This window comes from Manis javanica, chromosome 5 (assembly GCF_040802235.1).
Source record: "Manis javanica isolate MJ-LG chromosome 5, MJ_LKY, whole genome shotgun sequence".
In the NCBI taxonomy this organism is placed as follows: Eukaryota; Metazoa; Chordata; class Mammalia; order Pholidota; family Manidae; genus Manis; species Manis javanica.
Genome location: NC_133160.1, coordinates 108192791 through 108211214, shown reverse-complemented (window position 1 = coordinate 108211214; position 18424 = coordinate 108192791). Strand labels below are relative to the sequence as shown.

At 38.1% G+C, this 18424-nt stretch overlaps 1 protein-coding gene across 2 annotated transcripts in view; it reads right to left on the bottom strand.

Annotated features, from left to right (window-relative positions):
* The window catches only part of PRKG2 (protein kinase cGMP-dependent 2), a 107462-nt gene that overhangs the window by 47686 nt on the left and 41352 nt on the right, over window positions 1–18424 (bottom strand). For both annotated transcript variants that reach the window (XM_017659516.3, XM_037007320.2), the window contains exons 7-9: window positions 5880–5957; window positions 4155–4249; window positions 1108–1176 (exon numbers count right to left, since the gene is read on the bottom strand). In XM_017659516.3, coding sequence (XP_017515005.1) covers window positions 1108–1176; window positions 4155–4249; window positions 5880–5957 — 242 coding nt within the window. The remainder of the gene's footprint in view (window positions 1–1107; window positions 1177–4154; window positions 4250–5879; window positions 5958–18424) is intronic.

Here is an 18424-nt window from a genome sequence, read left to right as displayed (position 1 = left end):
TTAAGAAATAAAAATAAATGATAAATTCAGAGAGTTCTTGTGGTCATGCATTGTAAGTAATAGTTATTAGAGATGCTACTAAAATTTACAGACAGAATAATTTTGTTTAGAATTTGCTTGAAAATAGTGTGGAGAAGGCAGGAAGGGGGTGGCAAAGTGGTATAGAAAAGGCTTAACTGACAATTGTTCAACTTGCACTGGGGATTCATAAACCATGCTGTCTATTTTTAATATGTCTGAAATTTTCCATTAGAAACAGACTTTAAAAAACATTCTACAGTTCTTTCCAACTCTAAATCGCTATCATTCTACATTCAATAAATATTGTAATCGATTAGCAACCAACTACATACTCCCCTGTGATGCCTCCTGTCATTTTACTATTTTGATTACTATTTCATGAGTCTGCCCTGCTCCTTTGACTGCTATGACTTTTCTTTTTCTATGCCTAGCTTTGGCATATTTGAATTTCCTTCACTGTATCTAGATTATCAATAAATGTTTAACTGATTATTGAGCAGTCTAGAGGCCAGATTCAAATGTGGTCTGAGTGAGTTAAGGACACAAAATGAGACTTACTCTGAAGAAAAACCTAAGACATTTAGAGATTACATCTGACACATATCACTTGCAAATTACTCCAAATGCTAGATTAAAACTTTTCTGGAAATATACATAACTAATGAGTATATTATATTTTGTCTGAAAGATGTAGGTTTTGCTCAAAAATTATTTTGACTGCTTAGAGCCTTTCAGAAATAAATTATAAAATTGCTCACTATACGGTATGGGAAAAAAATTCATGAAAGTACTAATAAGCTTATTTCTCTGGAAGATGTAGAATTCAGATCAGTCTATTGCTGATATTTATGTACAAACATTGTGCACAAAATATTCAGCCTGCCAGCATCTGCCTCTGCCACAGACAGATTCAGATGGGAAGGCCCAGTTCCTTCCCATGAATTTTAATCAAATGTACTCGCAGCTGAGGATTGGCCAGCATTTCCAAGCAGTGATAATGAGAAGACAGATGGGCCCTCAGAATGACAGAAGGCCAAGCCTTCCCAGGTGCAGCAGCCTGCCTTCTCCGAACATCAGGACACTTACTCTCGATCTATAACCAGGCAGGCGACGTCATTTTCTTCAGCAATAATGTTAGCCGACCTAACATCTTCACTGCAGACAAAAACAGGAAAGTCATTTGTCTAGTTAGAAATGAAGCATCCATTTTTACTAGGGAATCTGCCACTTTGTATGAAGCACCATCATTTAAACCTTCCAAAGATTATACCTTTTTTAATGTTACAATTTATAGTCTACCCTTTTCCAAAAAAAGAATATGAATGTGTCCCAGTAAGGGTGATGTACATAAGGAGTTCAAAGGAGAGAGAACTGCAGTGGGAACACAGAGAAACCAGTGGCTGCAACTGGGTATGGACTCTCATTCTGTGCTTTGTGTTGGCCCAGATAAGACAGCTCTCTTCTGGTCAAATGGGAATTGTTAATTAATAAGCAGCCAAAACTGAAATGAACTGATCAAAGAAGTTTATTGGAAAAACTTCCAAGTAATTAACATAAAATAAGCAATCAAGAATAAAACCCAAAGAAAGTGTCCTATCACCCAACGAGTTAAACAAACAGTAAAATACTTCTTTTTATAAAGTCTAAAATCTATATTTTCCTTTAAAATCTCTGAAATGAGAGTATGTATGACAACTGACAGTAATATGAGTGAGTCCTGGTATAATTAGCACCATTGTCTTCCTTTCTCAGGGGTATATAATTAAATGGTGCATCTTAGATATAATGAATTATGGCAAAGGATCTAATGATGATAAATTTAATTACCTACCTAACGAACAGCAATGGGTCAAGCATCAGGTAAAGTATTTCTTTAGAGACCTTTATGCATATTAGTTTTCTCCCTCTATTAGTTACAAACTAAAGACACTGAAAATAGGTACACCCATGCAGTACCCAGTGTGCTGAGCTTTCATTAAAGGTAACCTGGAATTGCATGCATAGTGCTTAGACCGCTCTAAGCAACTTCATCAAAAGTGGCTCACACAAAGCAGAGTTTCCTCATCTTCCCTTAATGATGGGACTGGGAAAGTGTTGGCATCAGTGGTTCCAAATGATTAAAAAGAAATCCCCTCTCTCCATAGCTGGCATTCAGAGACCTTCTGACATAATGCATAGTCCCTCCCACTTCACAGGGTCCTTGCTAGGAGACATCAGTGAAAACAGTTCAGCTTGATGGACTTTAGAGTAGGGAGTTGAGTAGTAAGTACTCAACTTGTATGTGTGTAGATATCTAGTTAGACAGATATAAATATAGATGTAGATATAGATATATCATCTTAGATATAGCCAACTATTTGATTTGTGAGTTCAGAAACAGAAAAGAGAGATGGCATTCTTTCCCTTGTCAGTGTCATGATTTTGACTAGGAATATTCTCTGCAAATACTTCATAAGTGTTAGATGTTTGTAAATATGTATGTTTCTTTCATAATAACTCTGTTGTGGATTTATTTTTGCACAGAAAATACTGAAATAACTCTTGGGACTATTTAATGTCAAGCCATGGAAATACACAGAACATAGGGAATATTGGGTCACAGTCTGTGGCCTTAAAAAGTGATAGCATAAAAATGCACAAATGTAAAAATATTTGTATCCAATGATCCTTCTTATTGATTTTAGCTTTATGCTTTCAAATGCAGGGGGGAGCTGAGTATCTAAATTGAATCTAAATTCCCATGTTTCTTATGGGAAGGTGCTATAATTGGCTAGCTGCAACATACAGTATAAATTATTTCAGAACCAGCAAAACCAGACAGAGTATTTCCTTTCAAGAGCTATTTTGACTCGATAGTGCATTTACAAAATTCTCCAAACTTTTGAATTTTAGCTGTCTTGCTTGGATGTATGGGAAAAATAATCTGTTACTACTAAGAACAAATACATTACAGTCTTAAATAATAGTGTTATGTGATTATATTACATGAATGTATTCATATTCTGTCATAATAAACATACAAAAAAGGACATTTTCCCTGTTATTGAAACAAGTTCACCAGCTAGAAAATTGAAAAGAAAAATGTAACTACTTAAATTACATTTTTAGATTGTTTACAAAATAGTCATAACTTACTAAGTTTAAGTAGTTTAATTTTCTTTAAAAAAAAGGGGTTTTATGATTTTTTAAATAATCATATTTGTCTTCATGTAATTTATGAACACTTACTCTTTGCTCTGTACTTACTGTGATCCTAACATACAAATCAGCAGAACTGGGGCTTCACAGACAAAAATTAAAATGGAAAAAAATGAACAGAAATACCACTCATTTTCATAGGTATAAATTTTAAAAAAAGATTACTACATAAAAATAAAAAATTACTACACTAATAAAAAAGTGTCAGCTAATTTCAAGTATTCATTTAAAAGCATATATTACTCCAAAAAATTGTGTGTTGTTCAATACCGTAAGCTGATCTTTTATAAAATTATTTATATTTACGAAAATGTATTTCTTCAGACTTGAGGTTGTTTTCTGAATTCCAGGAAGTACAGTTTCCCAAGGCATTTGATTAATCTTCTCAAACATTTCTTCCATAAGTTAGAGCAACAGTAAATAATAAACCCATACCTCAAAAATCCTAAGCTTCAAGTAGGAATTTCAAATATACTATTTTGAGTTATTTCTAGAACTTGCAAAATGAGCTGATAAAATTTTTTAAAATATTACTTTTGGCATAGTGATTTAAGGACACACAAAATATGTAAAGTCATTATTTGGTAACTTTTTTAGAAAGGGGAAAATGACAAAATTTCAAACCTTGGATATATAAAACTCATTCCCAAAGGAAAATTACAATTTTTACAACCTTAATCTCTTTTTCTTTTAAACTAAAAACTCTAATACGACAATTTTTTTCCCTAACAAACTTGACTTCCCAATTTATTTCCTGTACTTATTTCCTGCATAACAATGGAAGTTTTTAGAAGTCAGTTTAAAATTTTTGTTTAATTCCTAGATAATAGCTGCCACTAATTTGGTAGGCCAGTTTGACAACTTTAAATAAGTAGTTGCACATGCAAAACTATCAAAGAATTATTTAAGTATGGTGTATAAATTCACAGATTCACCTGATAAGAGCTTTTTCTCCAAAGTAATCTCCTTTCTGCAGTGTTTTTATCAGTTGTGGTTGTTCATGGCCCTCTGTACTCTGAGTGACTTTTACCTAAATGATGTCAAAAACAATTTAAAAAGAGAGAGAGAAGGAAAAAAAGGATAATTTGAACACACAGCAATTCAACCAGACCCTCTAGATCTACATAAACTTGGAGGAAAAAAGAAAAAGCCAAGCCTTTAATTTTTGCAGTAGTTAGGACAATCTAACTATAGCCAGCTTATTTGGATGGACTGAGAAATCCTGTGATATAACACTATCAATTGATTCTACTCTCTGTAAGAGGAAGATTCTCCATTCAAACCCCACTTCCCAAAGTTAGAAATTTTTTACATGAATCCAGTGAGTCCTTCCTAGGGGTACTCAAAACAAATAATAAACCCATACCTCAAAAAACCTAAGCTTCAAGTAGGAATTTCAAATATACTATTTTGTCCTATGGGAACCTGCATTTCTAAAAGCCAAGTAGAGCTGATAAATTAACCAAGAATAAGGTTGAGTGTCAGAGGTTCTGAATCTGGTATCCCCGATTCACTTGTTGAATCCTATGTACTCTCTAAAACTGAATGCAAAATGTGCTTATGGGGAGGGTCCACAAGTTTTATGGGTGTTTTGATGTGATCCATGGCCCAGGAAGACTTAAGAACTCCCATAGCAGAGCTAAACATAAATTTCAGTATTCTCTGTTTGTGGCTAGAATTATTCCAATTCAATGTGGTAACAAAGGATGTTTCATTCTGATTAGAAATTCTGATCAGCATTTATGGAAGTCACAATGAATTAAAAACTTTTTAAAATAATCTGTGCAATTTCTTCATTAGCCAGAATTCTTTCAAGGCAAGGGATACAGGATGGAAGAAAATGACAGGTTCTGAGTACTGAAGAATTTCTGAGGTTTGAGACTATTTTGTTTTTTCCTTCACTGGAGGCCCAGTTCGTAGTTCAACTACAAACCAGTTTATCGAAGGGCAGTGCCTACATCTCTGATGATAAACTCTTTCATAGAAGAAAGAACATTTGTAAAAATCCAACAGTTTATAGACGCAGGTGCTCAAGATTTGACTCTTTCCTTCAATATTTCACAAATGCTTTTTATCTTTGAGGAACACTCTCAAGTGTCAACATAGAAACACCTGGCAACTTATTATCTACTCCATACCTAGGTAAAGAAAAAGACCTATTGTGTATGTTAGTCTAAATCAAAGCGAACTATTGTATATGAATTGAAGTTCTAAACCATGTTATTCTACAGCTTGATGCCTGATCACTGTAGTCCTCAGTGGCTGAATTCAGCTTTCTCCACCTGCTGCTTGCCCTATCTGTTGGATGGGGAAATGATCCAGCCCTAATCTTGTCCTTGGGCTGACTGAGAATCACACTCCTAGCTAAAAGGGAATTTAGAAATAATCCAGTTACTTTATTCACAATGAACCTAGATCCAAATACAGTCACGTGACCTGCCTAAGAGCACAAGAAGTCACTGTCTCAGCTGGAACCCATCACAAGTCTCCTGCAGCCCAAACCCAGTGCACAGACCAAACTCTGCTCCTCTGTGCAGATGCTCCTTGACCCATTTAATGCAGAGGATTTTGGCTACAATGTGGAGCACTGCTGTACTGATGGCGAGCCGATTTGAAAAGACATTTTGATTTACTTTAAGTAGGCTTTAATCAATACTTACCTTTCCTTTTGCTAAAATGAAAAAGGTACTTCCTTCCTCTCCCTCTCTAATAATGTAATCTCCTTTGTCATAGTATTCCTATTGGGATGAGAGAAAAATAAAAGTCAAATCCAGGGGAGACCTACAGATGTAGACATAAATGAGCTAGAACTCCTGGTGTCTTTGAAATGAGCATTCCCCACCTGTTTTATTTTTTGTTGATTTTAACTGTAATCTTTTTAAACATTGCAGTCATAAGCTGTGAAAAATAAGGAGACTTTTGCTTTATCATCTGCATTTATGTTTATCTTTCACAGAAGAAAAACCCTCTGCAGTGCTGAGTTTCAGGCACGGAAACTGAAGACATGAAGAAAACTATAAGCAAGGTAACAGTCCCTGATCCACAGGCAGGCTTCTGCCTACGTAATGTAAATGTAAACCCCAGTGATCTGCAACAGTCTGAAACTCAGCCTAGAGTTCAGAAAAAGAACAAGTGACTATCTAATAAATTGAAAATAACCCCAGTGGATAGTGGGAATACCAACCTCAATTTCTCATCCCTTGAAAAACAACAGATGGGGAAATTCTACATACACAGTAGGTAGCTCTTTCATATGGATTCTTTTCAAAGATTTATGTTCATAAAAGATTGAAATTTTACATGTAAACTCTGTTCTTCCATAGGTTTAACCACATGAAATCACAGATTGTCACTTATTTCTTTGTTTCCCTAATATATGTGTAATAAGAGAATTCTTGGGCAGGAAAGAGTAATTGATTCACCTGTCAGACCAAAAGAGCAATTCAGTCTCTTAGAAAACAAAAGATGGATTAAACTGTCCACCCTTACTTTGCTTGAATTTGATGTTGTCTCAAAGGCATGGAATTGAAATGGGTCTCTTAATTATTTATACAAAGAAAAATGCACTTGTTTAATTTCTTAAAAAGCCATAACAACATAATAGCTCTCTCTTTTCTTTTTTTTGGACTTGAAAATAAATTCAAACAAGACTACTTTTTTGCCTGCTCTATTTCAGTATCTTTTTTGGTCATTTGCCCTTAAAACCTTTTTTACACTAATGGAATAAATATCACTCCTATACTAATATTTTGTACATTTTGATACGAATAGGTATACCTCTTATTTACATAGCACTGTGTATATTTTACAAGGCATTTCAGCATTTCCTGGAAGCATAATATTTTAGGGGAAAAAGTGCTTTGAAGCCAAACAGGTCTACATTCAAATTTTACTTCTGCTTTGAATTTTACTTTCATCAATCTATAAAGTTCAGATAAGAACACTTACCCTCAGAGATTGAGAGAAGAGAAACACATTAGTGTTGTATTGCTGCCGTTAACAAATAACCACCACTTGCTCCCTTAAAACAACACCCATTTTACTATCTCATTGTTTCTGTGGGTCAGAGAGTCGGGACACAGTGTGGCTCAACTGGATTTCTTTGCATAGGGTCTTTCACTGTGTCAGTAGGGCTGCCTGTGTTCCTTTCTGGAGGCTCCAGGAAAAATCCACTTTCAAGCTTCATCAGGTTGTTGACAGACTTCAGTTATAGGATAGGTAAGGTCCCAGTTCCAGGGGCTGCCCCTTAGCGCTCTCCAGTCCTTGCATAAAGCTATGCTTCAGAACCAGCATGGCATGTTGAATTCTTACACTTGGAATCACTCTGACCTGGAAACTTCTGGTGCATTTGACTCAGGCCAGAGAAAATTCTCTGCTTTTAAGGGCTTATGTAATTATTTTCATCCCACCTCAATAATCCAGGATAAAGTCCCTAAAATAAGTTCCTGAATCTGAACACATATGCAAAGTCCCGTTTGTCATGGAACAACATATTCCCAAATTCCAGGGATTAGGGACTGGACTTTTTGGGGGATCCATTCTGGCTATCACAATGAATCAATTTAAGACAATCCTTTTTATGTGGGTCAAAAAGCACCTGGAACATAGTAATTACTCAATTAGCGATTGCCATGTTAAGGAGAAGGATGATAATTGATTGCTTAGCTGTTACTTATACCTTCTGGACTTTAGTTTCCTTTTCTATAAAATTAAGATGATCTTGTCTACCACATTTAATGTTCCAGGACCAAGTAAGATAGCATATCTGGGTATGCACCAGGCCCCTGGTGGCTGTTAATTCCTGTGAAAGGGTCCATGAACTGTTCATCAGAATTTCCCACAGTAATATGTGGCTGTTGCTGCTGTTAGCTGCAGCCAGGTGATTGAAGGATCTGAGCGGAAGAGATGTGTGCCACCTCCGTGCCAGGGGCATGCACCATTTCAGGCAAACGTCTTCATACCTTCCCCCATCTGTAATGGCCCAGAGACACCGTGGGAGAGGCGGCATGTTGAAAGGTCAGCACAGCCATCAACTGGGCTCCTGAATGACTCAGTGCAGCCATCTGGCCCATCCTCCCTGGACTGGTATGTGAGCAAGAGACATACTTCTGTTTTAGTTGAAAAATGATATTTTGAGGGTTTTTTTAATTTTTAGCCCTAGAAGAAGCCCTTTATTTTTTTATTTTTTATTTTTTATTTTTTGAGAGGGCATCTCTCATATTTATTGATGAAATGGTTGTTAACAACAATAAAATTCTGTATAGGGGAGTCAATGCTCAATGTACAATCATTAATCCACCCCAAGCCTAATTTTCGTCAGTCTCCAATCTTCTGAAGCATAATGAACAAGTTCTTACATGGTGAACAAATTCTTACATAGTGAATAAGTTCTTACATGGTGAACAGTACAAGGGCAGTCATCACAGAAACTTTCGGTTTTGATTACACATTATGAACTATAAACAATCAGGTCAAATATGAATATTCGTTTGATTTTTATACTTGATTTATATGTGGATCCCACATTTCTCCCTTTATTATTATTATTATTATTATTATTATTATTATTATTATTATTATTATTATTTTTAATAAGATGCTGAGGTGGTAGGTAGATGCAAGATAAAGGTAGAAAACATAGTTTAGTGTTATAAGAGAGCAAATGTAGATGATCAGGTGTGTGCCTGTAGACTATGTGTTAATCTAAGCTAGACAAGGGCAATAAAACATCAACGGATGCAGAAGATTTCTCTCAAAACAGGAGGGGTGAGGTTCTAAGCCTCACCTCTGTTGATCCCCAATTTCTCACCTGATGGCCCCCCTGCGACTAACTGTGCCTGTCTTAGGTTGTTCCTCCCTTGAGGAATCTTACCTGTCTCTGGCTAACCAGTCATCTTCCGGGGCCAGACAGGGAAATGTAAAGTTGGTAAGTGAAGGAGAGGCAATATTGTTTGAAAAGGTTAGCTTTTTACTTCTTTGCAGATTTATGCCCTGTGGCTTCTATGCCCAGCATTTGTCTTGAGGTATCTTTACCACTTGGAGGAATTATAATACTCGGTAAATTTGATATGAGGCACGAATTCTATTTAAGGGTTGTAATTAGGAAGGAAAAAGAAAAGCTATAGAAGTAGCAGGCGGAAGAAAACATGGGAAGATTGATTATTTCTTTGACATATCTTCTTGTAGAGTAACTTAAGCATGTATAGGTTTTAAGCTACTAATTAAATTGCACACACACATTAAAATAATAGGAATACAGTTACATAACCAAAGCAGACCTATAATTACCAGCCATCTCCAGTAAAACCAAGAAAACCAGTTAAGCATCCTAGGCATTTGTGAAAATTTATCTATGATATGATGGATATTATCCAACTGTACTTGAACAGTCTGAGAGAAATCAGACAAATTAAAACAACCCATTCCTGGGATCTGTTCACATCCCATATGCTCTTTTAACAATAGATAGTCTGTAGTTGTAAGATTTTGGAGCGCTACAACTTGCACTTCTCCTAATTCTTGGTTGAGTTCCAACAGTACAGATCCAGTCAAATTTGTTGTTTTACTGTATGCACAGACCAGCTTAGATATCTCCTTCTTCACTCCCATGGCAAGTCCAGGAACCAGTGGGATGAATGCAACTACAGCTGTAGCAGCGCCTGGATCTTTGTTGAGGTTTTTTGATGATCATCTTCTGGTATGAGTCTTCCAGAGAGTACTGATGTTGGAAGTTCTTCTTCATATCGTATCTTAGTTCATTTTCTGGGTAGCCAAATTAGGCTTTGATCCTCTGTATAAACACAAACAGACCCTTTGCCCACACTTTGATATGCCCTTTATACCATTGTGTAGAACTCATTGGAGGTCACCACACAGGAACTGGTTGTTGTTTTTTTTTAAGAGAAAGGAATATTATCAGAAAAATGTACCTCCATAGTCAATCATCTGACACCCTTTAAGTGATAAAAATTAAGGATATTTAAAGCATGCATTAATCGTTGATTTACAGTTAGTTTTATCCTATCAGGGAGTAATCCCCCTTTTCTTTCTTTCTTTTTTTTTGTTATCAGTAATCTACACTTAAATGAAGAATATTATGTTTACTAGGCTCTCCCCTATACCAGGTCCCCGCTATAAACCCCTTTACAGTCACTGTGGATCAGCATAGCAAAATGTTGTAGAATCACTACTTGTCTTCTCTGTATTGTACAGCCCTCCCCTTTATCCCACCCCTCCTATGCATGCTAATCTTAATACCCTCCTTCTTCATCTTCCCCGCCTCTTATACCTCCCTACCCACCCATCCTCCCCAGTCCCTTTCCCTTTGGTACCTGTTAGTCCATTCTTGGGTTCTGTGATTCTGCTGCTGTTTTGTTCCTTCAGGTTTTCCTTTGTTCTTATACTCCACAGATAAGTGAAATCATTTGGTATTTCTCTTTCTCCGCTTGGCTTATTTCACTGAGCATAATACCCTCCAGCTCCATCCATGTTGCTGCGAATGGTAGGATTTGCCCTATTCTTATGGCTGAGTAGTATTCCATTGTGTATATGTACCACATCTTCTTTATAAATTCATCTATCGATGGACATTTAGGTTGCTTCCAATTCTTGGCTATTGTAAATAGTGCTGCGATAAACATAGGGGTGCATCTGTCTTTCTCAAACTTGATTGCTGCATTCTTAGGGTAAATTCCTAGGAGTGGAATTCCTGGGTCAAATAGTAAGTCTGTTTTGAGCATTTTGATGAACTTCCATACTGCTTTCCACAATGGTTGAACTAATTTACATTCCCACCAGCAGTGTAGGAGGGTTCCCCTTTCTCCACAGTCTTGCCAACATTTGTTGTTGTTTGTCTTTTGGATGGCAGCTATCCTTACTGGTGTGAGGTGATACCTCATTGTAGTTTTAATTTGCATTTCTCTGATAATTAGCGATGTGGAGCATCTTTTCATGTGTCTGTTGGCCATCTGAATTTCTTCTTTGGTGAACTGTCTGTTCAGCTCCTCTGCCCATTTTTTAATTGGATTATTTGCTTTCTTTTTTTTGAGGTGTGTGAGCTCTTTATATATTTTGGATGTCAAGCCTTTATCGGATCTGTCATTTATGAATATATTCTCCCATATTGCAGGGTTCCTTTTTGTTCTATTGATGGTGTCTTTTGCTGTACAGAAGATTTTCAGCTTGATATAGTCCCACTTGTTCATTTTTGCTGTTGTTTTCCTTGCCCGGGGAGATATGTTCAAGAAGAGGTCACTCATGTTTATGTCTAAGAGGTTTTTGCCTATGTTTTTTTCCTATGTTTAATGGTTTCATGACTTACATTCAGGTCTTTGATCCATTTTGAGTTTACTTTTGTGTATGGGGTTAGACAGTGATCCAGTTTCATTCTCTTACATGTAGCTGTCCAGTTTTGCCAGCACCATCTGTTGAAGAGACTGTCATTTTGCCATTGTATGTCCATGGCTCCTTTATCAAATATTAATTGACCATATATGTCTGGGTTAATGTCTGGAGTCTCTAGTCTGTTCCAATGGTTTGTGGCTCTGTTCTTCTGCCAGTACCAAATTGTCTTGATTACTATGCCTTTATAGTAGAGCTTGAAGTTGGGGAGTGAGATCCCCCCTACTTTATTCTTCTTTTTCAGGATTGCTTTGGCTATTTGGGGTCTTTGGTGTTTCCATATGAATTTTTGAATTATTTGTTCCAGTTCATTGAAGAATGTTGCTGGTAGTTTGATAGGGATTGCATCAAATCTGTATATTGCTTTGGGCAGGATGGCCATTTTGATGGTATTAATTCTTCCTAGCCACGAGCATGGGAAGAGTTTCCATTTGCTAGTGTCCCCTTTAATTTCTCTTAAGAGTGACTTGTAGTTTTCAGAGTATAAGTCTTTCACTTCTTTGGTTAGGTTTATTCCTAGGTATTTTATTCTTTTTGATGCTATTGTGAATGGAATTGTTTTCCTGATTTCTCTTTCTGTTGGTTCTTTGTTAGTGTATAGGAAAGTGACAGATTTCTGTGTGTTAATTTTGTATCCTGCAATGTTGCTGTATTCCGATATCAGTTCTAGTAGTTTTGGGGTGGAGTCTTTAGGGTTTTTATGTACAGTATCATGTCATCTGCAAATAGTGACAGTTTAACTTCTTCTTTACCAATCTGGATTCCTTGTATTTCTTTGTTTTGTCTGATTACCATGGCTAGGACCTCCAGTACTATGTTAAATAACAGCGGGGAGAGTGGGCATCCCTGTCTAGTTCCCCATCTCAGAGGAAAAGCTTTCAGCTTCTCGCTGTTCAGTATAATGTTGGCTGTGGGTTTATCATATATGGCCTTTATTATGTTGAGGTACTTGCCCTCTATTCCCATTTTGCTGAGAGTTTTTATCATGAATGGATGTTGAATTTTGTTGAATGCTTTTTCAGCATCTATGGAGATGATCATGTGGTTTTTGTCCTTCTTTTTGTTGATGTGGTGGATGATGTTGATGGATTTTCGAATGTTGTACCATCCTTGCATCCCTGGGATGAATTCCACTTGGTCATGGTGTACGATCCTTTTGATGTATTTTTGAATTTGGTTTGCTAATATTTTGTTGAGTATTTTTGCATCTACGTTCATCAGAGATATTGGTCTGTAGTTTTCTTTTTTGGTGGGGTCTTTGCCTGGTTTTGGTATTAGGGTGATGTTGGCTTCATAGAATGAGTTTGGGAGTATTCCCTCCTCTTCTATTTTTTGGAAAACTTTAAGGAGAATGGGTATTATGTCTTCCCTGTATGTCTGATAAAATTCCGAGGTGAATCCATCTGGCCTGGGGGTTTTGTTCTTTGGTAGTTTTTTGATTACCGCTTCAATTTCGTTTCTGGTAATTGGTCTGTTTAGATTTTCTGTTTCTTTCCGGGTCAGTCTTGGAAGGCTGTATTGTTCTAGGAAGTTATCCATTTCTCCTAGGTTTCCCAGCTTGTTAGCATATAGGTTTTCATAGTACTCTCTAACAATTATTTGTATTTCTGTGGGGTCCATCGTGATTTTTCCTTTCTCGTTTCTGATTCTGTAGATTTGTATTGACTTTCTTTTCCTCTTAATAAGTCTGGCTAGAGGCCTATCTATTTTGTTTATTTTCTTGAAGAACCAGCTCTTGGTTTCATTGATTTTTGTTATTGTTTTATTCTTCTCAATTTTATTTATTTCTTCTCTGATCTTTATTATGTCCCTCCTTCTGCTGACCTTAGGCCTCATTTGTTCTTCTTTTTCCAATTTCGATAATTTTGACATTAGGCCATTCATTTGGGATTGTTCTTCCTTCTTTAAATATGCCTGGATTGCTATATACTTTCCTCTTAAGACTGCTTTTGCTGTATCCCACAGTAGTTGGGGCTTTGTGTTGTTGTTGTCGTTTGTTTCCATATATTGCTGGATCTCCATTTTTATTTGGTCATTGATCCATTGATTATGTAGGAGCGTGTTGTTAAGCCTCCATGTGTTTGTGAGCCTTTTTGCTTTCTTTGTACAGTTTATTTCTAGTTTTATACCTTTGTGGTCTGAAAAGTTGGTTGGTAGGATTTCAGTCTTTTGGAATTTACTGAGGCTCTTTTTGTGTCCTAGTATGTGGTCTATTCTGGAGAAATGTTCCATGTGCACTTGAGAAGAATGTGTATCCTGTTGCTTTTGGATGTAGAGTTCTGTAGATGTCTGTTAGGTCCATCTGTTCTAGTGTGTTGTTCAGTGCCTCTGTGTCCTTACTTGTTTTCTGTCTGGTGGATCTGTCTTTTGGAGTGAGTGGTGTGTTGAAGTCTCCCAGAATGAATGCATTGCATTCTATTTCCTCCTTTAGTTCTGTTAGTATTTGTTTCAGATATGCTGGTGCTCCTGTATTGGGTGCATATATATTTATAATGGTTATATCCTCTTGTTGGACTGAGCCCTTTATCATTATGTAATGTCCTTCTTTATCTTTTGTTACTTTATTTTGAAGTCTGTTTTGTCTGATACTAGAATTGCAACACCTGCTTTTTTCTCTCTGTTGTTTGCATGAAATATCTTTTTCCATCCCTTGACTTTAAGTCTGTGCATGTCTTTGGGTTTAAGGTGAGTCTCTTGTAAGCAGCATATGGGTGGATCTTGCTTGTTTATCCATTCTATTACTCTGTGTCTTTTGATTGGTGCATTCAGTCCATTTACATTTAGGGTTATTATTGAAAGGTATGTACTTACTGCCATTGCAGGCTTTAAGTTTGTGTTTATCAAAGGTTCAGGGTTAGCTTCTTTACTATCTTACTGTCTAACTTAACTCGCTTGTTGAGCTATTATAAACACGGTCTGATGATTCTTTATTTCTCTCCTTCTTATTCCTCCTCCTCCCTTCTTCATATGTTGGGTGTTTTTTTCTGTGCTCTTTTTAGGCGTGCTCCCATCTAGAGCAGTCCCTGTAAGGTGCCCTGTAGAGGTGGTTTGTGGGAGGCAAATTCCCTCAACTTTTGCTTGTCTGGGAATTGTTTATTCCCTCCTTCATGTTTAAATGATAATCGTGCTGGATACAGTAGTCTTGGTTTGAGGCCCTTCTATTTTATTGCATAAAGTATATCATGCCATTCTCTTCTGGCCTGTAGAGTTTCTGTTGAGAAGTCTGATGATAGCCTGATGGGTTTTCCTTTGTAGGTAACCTTTTTTTTCTCTCTGGCTGCCTTTAATACTTTGTCCTTGTCTTTGATCTTTGCCATTTTAATTATTATGTGTCTTGGTGTTGCCATCCTTGGATCCCTTGTCATGGGAGTTCTGTGTACCTCTGTGGTCTGAGAGGCCATTTCCTCCCCTAGTTTGTGGAAGTTTTCAGCAATTATTTCTTCAAAGACACTTTCTATCCCTTTTTCTCTCTCTTCTTCTTCTGGTACCCCTATAATGCGGATATTGTTCAAAGACACTTTCTATCCCTTTTTCTCTCTCTTCTTCTTCTGGTACCCCTATAATGTGGATATTGTTCCATTTCGATTGGTCACTCAGCTCTCTTAGAATTCTTTCATTCCTGGAGATCCTTTTATCGCTCTCTGCATCAGCTTCTCTGCGTTCCTGTTCTCTGTTTTCTAGTCCATTAATGGTCTCTTGCATCTCGTCCATTCTGTTTTGAAGTCCTTCCAGAGCTTGTTTTATTTCTGTATTCTCCTTTCTTAGTTCTTGTATATTTCTCTGCAAGTCCATCAGCATGGATATGACTTTTGTTTTGAATTCTTTTTCAGGAAGACTGGTTAAATCTATCTCCCAGGTTCCTTCTCAGGGGAAGATGTAGCAGATGCTTAAGCTGTCTGGGTTAGTCTTGTCTGGATCATATTTTTTTGCCTTTTCATGTTGATAGGTTCTATTGACTGTCAGCTGGCGGGGGGCCAAACTTTCCACTTGCTACTGGCCTTTCTTTACTGGGAGAACTGCGACCCCTAGTGGCTTGTGTTGGGTAATTGCGTGTAGACTGGGTCTTTGTGTCTTGCCCGGCCAGTATGGAGAAGCTCCCTTTCTGAGGGCGGGGCCTGCCTCAGGCTGCTTCTCTGCTTTCGCCTCACCCCTGTGGGGTAATGTTCGGGGGACTGTTTGACTGTTTACCTCCGTGAGGGGTCTCAGAGCTGTTTCCCTGTAATTTCCGTCTACTGGACTGTGACCTGTGTTGTTTCCATCCAGCTGTTGCATCCCTGTCCCTTTAAGAGTTTCAAAAAGCACTAGCTCTTCTTTGTCACAGGGGCATCAGCTTCAGGACCCACTCACCGGTCCTGCTGCCCTGTTTCCCTAGCATCCAGGATCCCACGCATGCACTGTGTCTGCGCTCTGGTGTGGATGTCTGGGGCTGGGTGTTCAGCAGTCCTGGGCTCCCTCTCCCTCCCACTCCAACTTCTCTCCTCCCGCTGGGAGCTGGCGGGAGGTGTGCTCGGGTCCCGCTGGGCAGGGGCTTGTATCTTACCCTTTTCACCAGGCGCTGGGCTCTCACACGTGTGGATGTAGTCTGGCTGTTGTCCTGTGTCTTCTGGTCTCTCTTTTAGGATTAGTTGTATTTGTTGTATTTTCAAAAATATATATGTTTTTGGGAGGAGATTCCCACTGTCCTACTCACACTGCCATGTTGGCTCCGCCTCCTATTTTGAGGGTTTTGTACCAGTTTGCTTGCTCTGACTCTTTATTCCATGTCAGTTTAGCTTTATCACAAAACTTCACTACATACAAGCTCAATTTTACGGTTGAGACGACTTTGGCCCTTGGCAGTAACTGAGCACACCACCACAGTCTGGGTGTCTTCATTGTGTATCCACCACTCAGTTCTCCTTTCTACAACAGTGATGTCATGTTAGGTGTTCCTGTGGCAGTCTGCTCTTTAGTCTCACTTGTCCCCATCTCAGTCCCATTACCTACAAGGAGCAGAAGGAACATGGGGAATGTCTGAAGAGTTGGCAGGCTGTTCTTCAGTTATTGTACAGCCTTTGGTGTATGCAGTTGTGCGGCTCTAATTTCTGTCAGTCAGATATGTTGAAAGGAAGCTAGAAAGGAACACTGAGAAAGAGCTTTGTTGTTTCTTAAGGGGCAAGCTTCCTAGTGGTACTTTTCCCAGGAATGATTCTTTGTCACCCAAAACCATGGGAGGAAGATAAATAATACCTCCCAGGATGTTGACAGTAACTTCATAGATCAGAAAAGGCTGTGGATGTAGGTCAGACCAAAAATATATAGTGGTGAGCACTGGCCATGACGCTAGACTGGCCGATGTTTGTCAACTGGCGAGTGTGGCCCGTCTAGCCCGCATGGTCCCCAAGCCCAAAAAGAGAAATGCAAACAATGTGGTTATTGTCCTGTGGTTACATTGCAAAGGGGTCCCTTAGAGGACAAAGAAGCCCTAGACCCTACTTGTGGAGCAATGGTTTTTAAGCATTTTTTTACTCTGACTTACAGTAAGAAATACATTTTACATGCGCACCCAAATACAGACACGCAAGCATGCACACAGAAAGACATTTATAAAAAACTGAAACACATTTAAGGAATGCTTATACTTCCTACTCTGATTTTTAAAACAGTCTCATGATCTAAGCTGTGACCCACAGTCTGGAAAAAATTAGCTAAAAGAAGATGTCTAGAAACCCTGAGTAGTTACTTAGTGAAAAATAAGGAAATCAGTTTCAGGGAAGACTGAGGGGAAGAGGTCAGAAGAAAACTATACAAACAGCAGCAGCTAAAGATGGAAAGTTCTTCACTGTAAAGAAAATGCTTATTCTGTGATATCCAGCAAAATGCTAGACAGAGGCTGAGTGTCTGTAAACAGAACACATAAAACCAGAAGAAAAAAACAAGATGATAGAGGACAAGACAAAGAAAGAAGCCGATGACATCCTTAGAGTCTTTAATGTGTGGCTAGCAATCTTCATTACAAAGAAGTATTGATGATACACAATCAGATGTATCACACACACACACACACACACACACACACACACACACACACACACACACATATGCACGTGCACAACTTCCTTGCATCATGTAACTTTGTACTCAAGTTGGCTGGGTATATACATAACTTTAAACTAGTGCTTCTCAAACTTTAATAAGCATAAGAATCACATAGTTAAAATGTTAAAATGTGGATTTCTGGTCCCCTACCCCTTTCTGATTCAGTAATAAGTGGCAGTACCTGGGACTCTACCTTTTAAGCAGCACTACAGGTGATGTGAGTAAGGGCAGGACATTTCACACCACCCACCCCCACCTCCAGTTTCACGAAAGGTGGCATGTCTAGGCTGCAGTGCAGAGGGTCACTGGGTCAAACGCCAAAGCGTTAGGTGACTTTTCCATTAATCACACAGTTTAATCCCATGCTTCCTGGATTGATCACTGCACAAGGGACCAGAAACTCCTCTTATTCTTCTCTTCCATAATGCACAACTGCCAGGCACACAAGTCACATTATTATTTTCATTATCACTAATAGTTACATTACATTTGCAATCTGTATCATGCTGTATGATGTACATTAGTTAACTCTTAAAGCACACCAGTGAGTCTGTTGGTACCACTCCCCTTTTCCCATCAGAATACAAGAGGCCTCAAAGGCAAAGTCTGCCTCTAGAATTGAATGTTCTGGGTGACTTAGGCTACAGCAACAAATGCTCCTGGAACACTGCACAATCGGGGCCATTTGGTCTAGAAGTTCACCAGTCAGTCTTAACACATCAAACCA